This window comes from Etheostoma spectabile, chromosome 21 (genome assembly GCF_008692095.1).
Source record: "Etheostoma spectabile isolate EspeVRDwgs_2016 chromosome 21, UIUC_Espe_1.0, whole genome shotgun sequence".
NCBI classification, from domain to species: Eukaryota; Metazoa; Chordata; class Actinopteri; order Perciformes; family Percidae; genus Etheostoma; species Etheostoma spectabile.
This window is the reverse complement of record NC_045753.1, coordinates 14,813,245-14,822,396: the sequence shown is the minus strand read 5'-3', so window position 1 is coordinate 14,822,396 and position 9,152 is coordinate 14,813,245. Positions and strand designations below refer to the sequence as shown.

The 9,152-nt window shown below is 39.7% G+C and overlaps 1 protein-coding gene across 2 annotated transcripts in view; it reads left to right on the top strand.

Moving 5' to 3' along the window:
• The window catches only part of ppm1bb (protein phosphatase, Mg2+/Mn2+ dependent, 1Bb), a 23,092-nt gene that overhangs the window by 4,422 nt on the left and 9,518 nt on the right, over positions 1-9,152 (top strand). For both annotated transcript variants that reach the window (XM_032503197.1, XM_032503196.1), the window contains exons 2-3: positions 4,594-5,430; positions 8,902-9,019. In XM_032503197.1, coding sequence (XP_032359088.1) covers positions 4,606-5,430; positions 8,902-9,019 — 943 coding nt within the window. In that variant the 5' untranslated portion in view covers positions 4,594-4,605. The remainder of the gene's footprint in view (positions 1-4,593; positions 5,431-8,901; positions 9,020-9,152) is intronic.

The following is a 9,152-nucleotide window of genomic DNA, read 5'->3' as shown; positions in this document are numbered from 1 at the left end:
AGAGTACTCCTCCAACGTCTGATGCATTTCTTCTGGTTCAATGGCAAAGAAAATGTTTGCTAAGATTTTATGTTGAAAGCAAAGCTCTAGTCTTCCCATGTGAAGAGGTGTATGTGTGAGCAGACCAACTTAGCTATCTCTTTCTATTACTTTTTAGAGTTTAAGAATTTGATAAGATCTTGGATGATTGAGTCATTCTAAATTGCCCTACTGTATTACAGAGATTTGTCATCTAAGCCAAGGCTTATGATAAATTCACATTTCATCAATTTTGTATTGTGCAAAGTTGTAACGTAGCCTAGCAGCCACCCTACTCACCTTTTCCAGTATATCAGATTACGATAAGGTGACCAGGTGACCAGAATACGACATCACTTGGTTTTGGACTTGTGCCCTGCAAGCCAGATACGTGAGGAGTTCAATTGCTGATAATCTTATCTGAGTCAGCAATCACTGTGTAAAGACTTAGGAGCAGATGAACCACTGTGTCACTGGGAGATCGAGACCGTCAACAAGCTTATTTTAGAGTTTGACAGATTTTAGAGGGATTGGCTGTACACTGATGGAACTTTAGATGTCACAAGGTGCTTTTTAAAATATTAATAAATAAATAAATAAATAAAAAAGTATAAGAGCACGCATTGGTCCTACACAATGGGGAAAAATTTACACTGGTTAGAAAATTCGCAGTGTGTAAGGGTGGGACAAAATATCGATACGGCAATATATTGATGTCCAGACTGGCGCCAAATATCAATATTTTAATAAGTGCTCCCAGCGATGCTAGTTTATGGCTCAGCTTAGTGGCGCTTAACAAATGAATAAAGGAAACTTGAACATAAGTTAATTAGCCAAAGAGGAAGAGTTTTTTAACAGGATGGCTGACAGCAGTTTGAGGAGAAATAACAGATACCCCAGCCACGTATAAGTCCTAAATTCTGTGATGTCAATTTACAGATTGAAAACCTGCTGCAGAATTGTGTTGTTTGCTGACAGTTTGGATTTGCATTTTGTTCATATTAAGACCAATATTTTGATGTTTCATTATAAGATTGACGAATTGATTATCACAGTTATTTGCAGTAATATCTGTTTTGTGATATTGTCAGTATTGTGAGCCGTGTATCATGTTGTACCATGTAAGCAGTTGCAGAATCATATAATTAATTTACCAATCTGTTGTATCCCCAAATTTTACATCCTCTAGAGAGTCGAGCATATATTTACATGGTGACTCTCAGTGTATAGCAATATATTTATTAATGTGTACACATGGATATTGCTGGAACCTGTATGTTAACCTTGCTTCCAGGATAGCAGTGATTGTTCTGTGTGAGTGTGCCTGCTCTCACAGCAGCACTCAGGCTCTCTGCAGCATTATGTAATCCCCAACCTTCTACTTCCCTCTTCGTAGCCAGTGGTTTTTGGCATACGCGCGTCTTAGCATAAGGGGGCGTTGGTTTCAACTTGTGGTTACAGCACGGGTGACGGCAGTTTTGCGGGGGATAAGTGGTTGAGAGTTCCTGGTTTCAGTCTGATGCCTCTGGAGATATTTTCTAGGGTTTTCTGTGTGTGTATGTTTTTGCCAGCAGTCTATTGTACCATTGTCAGCCAGAGATCTCATAGTATCTGCATGTGTTCTTGCAGTCTGACTCTTTACAGGGTCTGGCTGTGGCAACTGCTTTAATGGATGGATGATGCAACCACCCTTTTCTCACTCGTGTGTGTGTGTGTGTGTGTGTGTGTGTGTGTGTGTGTGTGTGTGTGTGTGTGGTTGTGTGGTGTGTGTGGTGTGTGTGTGTGTGTGTGTGTGTGTGTGTGTGTGTGTGTGTGTGTGTGTGTGTGTGTGTGTGTGTGTGTGTGTGTGTGTGTGTGTGTGTGTGTGTGTGTGTGTGTCTTGTGGTCTCTCTTTTTAGAGCGAATGAGAGAGACATAGAGGGGGGATGTCGCTGAATGAAGCTTAGCCTGGATGTTTGCCCTGCAGGCTGGGTGGTTGCTAGGCAGTGGCGGTGTGTTTGTTTTATTTTTAGAGAGAATCACTGCTGGTGAACATAACAGATTTCTCTTTCTTTCACACACATGAGAAAACACTTTATTACCATACATGAACATAAAGGCTGCTACTGAGTGGCGGTAGCTGGTGGTGAGAGCTTGATAGAGGGAATCCTGTTTGTACATTCAAATAGCAGCAAAGTCATAGAAATCTGAATGGCATGGCCCACTGCCCCACCCTGTACATGAAATCTAAACCGGCTTGCCGTATTTATAGAGCGTCTTTTTCTCGCACGTAGACTATGACACTGCAGACATGCACAGAGCAGACACACACACACACACACACACACACACACACATACATACACGTTCCTCTGAAACCAGGTGCAGTCACTCCTTGCATGTACAGTATCAGCCTTTTTTGGGCACATGCCTGTCATGCAGTGTGTGCGCTCATGTGGGAGGTAATGCAGAGTGAGAAATTGATATGTTGGATAGAAAAAAAATTATGTGCTCAAGGCGCCTTCAATTTTTATTGATTTCAAGATCTCATAAGCGCTACACCAGCCAGGCAATACATACTGTAAGTAGTTTTATACTGCAGCGGTTGCTGACATTTAGGTCGTTATTGATTGGTATGATGGAAAAATATAGTGCAGGTCAAAAAGCTGCTGCTTCCATCTTCAGGTACACTTGCTAGTACAAACAATATATCTTACATAATGTCCAAAATAATATAAACTTTTTTTTTTTTAAATACAACAATGCAATTTTGAGTGCCTTGTCCCACATTTTAATCAGGTAAACTATATTGTTCCTAATTTAAATTTCCTTCTGAATACTACAGCTCTGGCCTGACTGGAACTTTGGTATTTTAGGGCTGATACTGATAATTTTTACATGTATACATCATACTTAGACCAGCTCGGTCTGGAAACCTGCACGTTTAATTCTCCTGCCACAATTTTGCGGGAACCAATCACAAACTGGCTTATCTACCTGCCACGCTATTGGCGGGTTTAACACGATAACGAAAGAGGAGTGACCAATCAGTTTCTTGAATACATTCAACATAGCGGCGGTGTGATTGGTTGAAGGACTATCCAATTGTGTACAGTATCATTTGAACTCTGCCCGTTGGTCACGCCTATTGTGCAGAGAAAATACAGAGCAGACTCCCCAGACCAACGCTCAAGCTCAAATCTATTGAACCTGTCTTGGTCTGGCGATAGCCAGACTAGCAAAGCACTGCATTGGTCAATGAATACTTTCCAGAGCAGTAAAATCGGATTGTTTTAGTTAGTTTAGATAGTGTGTTGCGGTCAGAATGGACAAAGTTTAGTTGAAGGCAAAGACGAGAAACTGACCCTCAGAGACAGATTTTGTTCCCATGGAGATCTTTGCAGGTGAGAGTTTCACACCCTGCTGATTCAGTAATGTCACCCTCTATATTTTGCCAACAAGTTAATAGTATTAGTTACCTTGTGTTCAGAGTGAAAGAGGCTATGCATGCTCAAAGAAGCTTAATGCTGCAGCTGCAGTAATCTTCAGCTCTGCTGTTCCTCTGCTATCTTTGTCTTGTGATCAGGCTCTCTGGCTCTCACCATCCATTGAGTCATTAAAACACGCTGTAAACACAGTTTTGAAGCAGCCTACTGAACTACTTGCACCCAAAAGATGGTTTTATTATAAGTTTGTTTTGCTTCACTAATGTGAGTGAATCAAAACTGACTCCTCTTACAATAAAACCTGCATGATTCTGGAAAAATACGAATCACGATTTGTTTTGTTTTGCTTAGATTTGATATCGTGATTCTCTGCCATGATTTTTTTGACCATGACAAAACAAATTGGCAGTACCAACCCAAGGTTTCTTCATTAGTTTTTATTTTGTCTTTTTGTTCTCAAATTCAGTTTAGTTTTAATTCGTTTTTAAAGTGGGTTTACTAGTTTATTTTTTGAAAATGCTTAGTTGTAGGTTAGTTTTATTAGTTTAGTCTTTTTTTTAATATGGGTTATTTGTCGGGGGATTCGATAAGGTTAGAGAAGTATTGTGTAATAAGTCAACAAAAACATACAATTTTAGAAATATGCACATATTCACAATGTATTCAACAATAACACCAATATAAACAATGTACAAATGATGATGAGCACAGATATGTAAACAGTCAACACAAGACCCCGCAGTAAGTGCAGAATGTGTAAGTGACGGGTTCCAGGAAAAAACCTAAAGAGCCACCAGACTAAAGAAGACAGACATCAACAGGTGTTTTGAACTTAGTTTTGAGTAAAGTGGCGAACTTTTTGAAGTCAATGGACTCACACAGGTGTGTAGACATCCCAGTATTAATACATATTAACCCCCGCTCCCTCCCGCTTTTGGTGTTCCTGCGTATTTACTAACCAGCTGTCAGGTCGCCGGTGAAAGCACGCCTGTAGTGTTCTCTGTCTGATTTTTTTTCTTTTCTTTTTTTCACCCCTACACTAGTGCATTAGAATAAAAGTGGCTGACTTGGTGAGCGATAAATTATCTCCTTTGTTCTTGCTGGAGATTGTGTATATGTAATTTTGTTTCTTTCTTTGATTATTTTCCAGCTATAGGCAGCAATGGGTGCATTCCTGGACAAGCCGAAGACGGAGAAGCATAGTGCCCACGGTGAGGGCAATGGGCTGCGTTATGGCCTGAGCTCCATGCAGGGCTGGCGGGTGGAGATGGAGGACGCTCACACAGCTGTGGTGGGCCTCCCCCATGGACTCACCGACTGGTCCTTCTTTGCTGTCTACGATGGCCATGCAGGCTCCCGTGTTGCCAACTACTGCTCCGGCCACTTGCTGGAACACATCTTGTCAGAAGACTTCAGTTCAGGATCTGCGTCTGTGGAGGGTGTGAAGGACGGCATCCGCTCGGGCTTCCTAACAATTGATGAGTACATGCGCAGCTTCTCTGACCTGCGGCAGGGCCTGGACCGCAGTGGATCAACAGCCGTGTGCGTTTTGCTCAGCCCGACCCACCTCTATTTCATTAACTGCGGCGACTCGAGGGCCGTGCTGAGTCGAGACACCAAGGTGGGCTTCTCTACCCAGGACCACAAGCCCTGCAACCCCCGTGAAAAGGAGCGCATCCAGAACGCTGGCGGCTCAGTCATGATCCAGAGGGTAAACGGCTCCCTGGCTGTGTCCCGGGCCCTGGGGGACTACGACTACAAATGTGTGCATGGGAAGGGCCCCACGGAGCAGCTGGTGAGCCCTGAGCCCGAGGTGTGTGTGTTGGAGCGGGCGGCCGAGGGAGACGAGTTTGTGGTGCTGGCATGTGACGGAATCTGGGATGTCATGTCCAATGAGGAGCTGTGTGAATTTGTCCGCTCGCGACTCCTGGTATGTGAAGACCTGGAGAAGGTCTGTAACTCAGTGGTGGACACCTGTCTGCATAAGGTAAGCTTTTATTTCTCATACATCTCGTACATTGGAGTGTAAGCGTATTTTCCTTCTTTTCTGCTTGTCTTTAATTTTACGGCTATAGAACCTAAAAGACAAATTTAACTTGTCCAATGTGGTAAATGGGACAGCGCTGTGTTGCAAGTAGGACTAGAACGTTTGACAGTATATAATATAATCGGTTTAGACATTTCATTTAATCACACATAATCTTGAGTATTAATAATGATATTTGATAAGACACCAATTTGAGTAATTGGGGAATTGCATGCCTGTATAAAGAGAGGATCTGCGTAATATACATTTCAACTGCTTATTCCCTTATGTGAACTGACAAATAATAAAAGTAAGTAATTTGCTTAGTCATTCTGATTTCTGTGACACAAATGAATAGTTGAAGCTGTAAGTCTTCTGGTTTCGCTAATACTGCACTAGTATTGATAAAGTGGGTGGTTTGCATCAATTGTGATTCAGATATCTCTTCTGCTTATCAAATGCATTTCTAACCAATCTTGCTCCCAACTCTTAGAATAAAGTAAGTAACAAAGTAGTTTTCTTTCAAAGATTATAATATACATAATATCCTGAAATAAATTATGGAAAACTGCATCACAAGATAACAAAATGATGTAATGTTTGTTTAACAAAACTTAACATCTTACAGTGAGCAATCATAAAAATCAGATGATGAATAATGTATTATTGCTTTTAAATTCGGTCCCTGCCCTTCAAGCTTCTCAGCTATCGATTCAAGAAAATCACTTTTTTCCTCAGCTGACTCATCCATCACTCCACATCTTGGACTTTTGCCTTCCATGTACCAACTATTTTGTGTCTTGAGTACTCCAAGAACTAACAAGTGCACAGCAGCCTTGTTATTTTTAACTGGATGACTTATCTCAAGTAACAGACATACGCTGTCATAAATCTCCTCTGCTGCCATTGCCTTTTGTAATATATGGGACACTGTACACTTACAGAAAGTTACTCTGACCACATTGACTTGTACAAGGTAATGACAAGGTGACTATCCATTTGTTTTAGGGCACAGCTCTATCTTGTCTGTTACTGTCTGTGAGGGTGTGCCCGGTGATTGAAAATAATATACTGTCTGCTGTTAAAGCTATAGCCTCCAGCCAGAGGTTGTACTGTTCAGAATCAGCTTTATTCGCCAAGCATGAGGACACATACGTGGAAATTTGTTTTGGATTGTACATTGCTCACAATGTGCTTTCTTATGCGAAACAATAACAACAACAAAAACAAACAACATATACACAATATAAACAGAAACAATATAGACAAGTTGAGGCAATAGTGCAAAATGTGCAGGAGTAAATTACTTTTATGATACATTATTTTAATTATGGAGCATAGTGCAAAGGATTCTGGAATAAGTACGTATTATGTTCTGTTGCTATAATACTCCTGTTGAGAGTGAAAAAAATTCCATAAAAGTTTATAAGTTCATAAAAAAAGATTTTATAGCGATAAGTCGATCAACAGAGAATTACGTGGCAAACATGTTGATGATTAATTTTTTTTAAGCAGAATGCCAAATGTCTGCTGATTATAGCTTTGCTGCAAGTATTTGCTGATTTTCTTTGTCTTATATGATTGTAAATTAAAGATTTTGGACATTTGAAGAAGTCACATTGTGCTCTCGGAAAATGTGATGAACCTTGTTCAGTGTTTTCTTAATAATAGACCAAACTGTTAAGCTATTCATCCAGAAAATAATTAGTATTTGAAGCCCTAAACAATTAAAAAGGACACAACACTTGTAAATGATAAGTTAGAATCATCTTCCAGTAGCTTTCTGTATTAAAGGTAAAAGGGTTTGTCAGCAACATGTCAAAAATGGTTTATTTCAACCAGATTGCTTTTCAAACATGTTTCTGTATTGGAGAAAACCAAGTTTTTAACTATGACAACGTGCAGAAATGTTAGCGTGTCCGCTGTTGTGTCCAAGTCACAAGCTTTTTTAGAATTTGAGAAATGGCTCAGCAGCTGCAGTGTTACGGTGAAGATGTTGTCTTGTAAACAAACAAAAGAAAGTTGTGTTCACATTCTGTGTTACTCACCAAGACTCACTGTGTTGAGGTCTAACAAGCATGTTAAATAAATTTCTTTCTTCATATAACATATGTAAAGCCGATTAATTTTTTGTTTTTGAGACCTGCATTGTTTACATCTATGTTTATTTGCTAGCGGTTTTCTTCCCCCTGTATTTGCTGGCAAATTGCTGCAGATCTTGGCTGTTACTGCCATTTGCAGGCCTGTAGAATCATTTGAAACAATAGGTAGAACTGTGTTGCATCCACCATGTGCTTAAACAGAACAGGGACCCTCTCAGTGAAAAACTGTCCCATTGCGTTACTAGAGCTCAAAAAACTCCACAGGGAAGTCCACCTGTAAAATGCTGACATTGTGCAAAAGTATATTTTGGCTCGCTGATATCGGACGAAATTGGTTCATTGCAAATATATTGCTCTCGCTTTATATGCCATCTGATAAATGACAAGAAATTGGAAAAAAAGAAATGCATATTGCAGATATTTTTTGAAACGGTGACAACTTTTATTTTTGGACTATTTCTGGGCCAGTAAATTCATAGGCTGGCATTGTCAAAACACTAATTTGAGGAAACCTTATCAAAAATGTATATTTATGTTATGGGTCGTGTAAAGAGTTTTTATTGACTATCATCGGCAATATATCATCATCAGTTGTTTTATTTATTTTTTTCAAAAATATCCACACCTGGATTGGTCGGGCTATACTTACTGCCAGCTGCTATAACTCATCACTTACACCTTCCGCAATCAAATTGAAATATAAAAAAATAGCATGTAAACGTCACCTGTTTTGATATTTTTCAGCTGCAAGATTTCACTTTGATGCTTGTAAAATGTGTTTTTGTTTGTCTCCTGTTATTGAGTAAAATTACAGTGTCTGCTGGCCATTAACCTTATGTTAACATTGAGAGGGAAAGCCCTGAATTTATTTTAAACAAGAATTATGAACTTTATGACTGCTCGGCTGATTTTAAGGGTTGTGATTTAGTTGAATTACAGTTTAATAAAGTTGCTGTCAATCCAGGAGTGGGCTTGTGAGATTGCTAGGCTGGCGGCGTTTGAAGACGTTTGTCAGATTGCATATGCTATACTAGAAAATGGGGAAAGTACCCAGACTTTCTGGAGGGCTCCTAAAAAACCTTTTTGTCATTTATACATATGTTTATTTTGGTTTATGGTTTACTGTCCATTTTGTTACTGTTTTGTTGAATGGTCTTGAATATTATAGTCACTGTGTCATCTTTTCTTGATTTTTGTCTGTGTGGGTGGTTTTTAAAAAAGAGACTTTTTTAATCACAACATCAAAATTTCTGTACTATACTGTACTGTACAGAAAAATATACCTTATGTCCCACATAGATTTAAATGCCCTCTTCATTTCGTCCTGCAGGGGAGCAGGGACAATATGAGTGTGGTGGTGGTGTGTTTACCTGGAGCTCCCAAGATCTCAGAGGAGGCTGTGAAGAAAGAAGAGGAATTGGATAAGTACCTGGAGAGCCGTGTTGAGGGTCAGCACACGCAAAACACGCTACACCTTCCCACATACAAATATAATAGACAGTCAGTATGCATTTATCATGATATTTAGAAGGAGACAGTTACATTTATCCAAAATTAGATTTACAAAGATCTAAAAAAAAA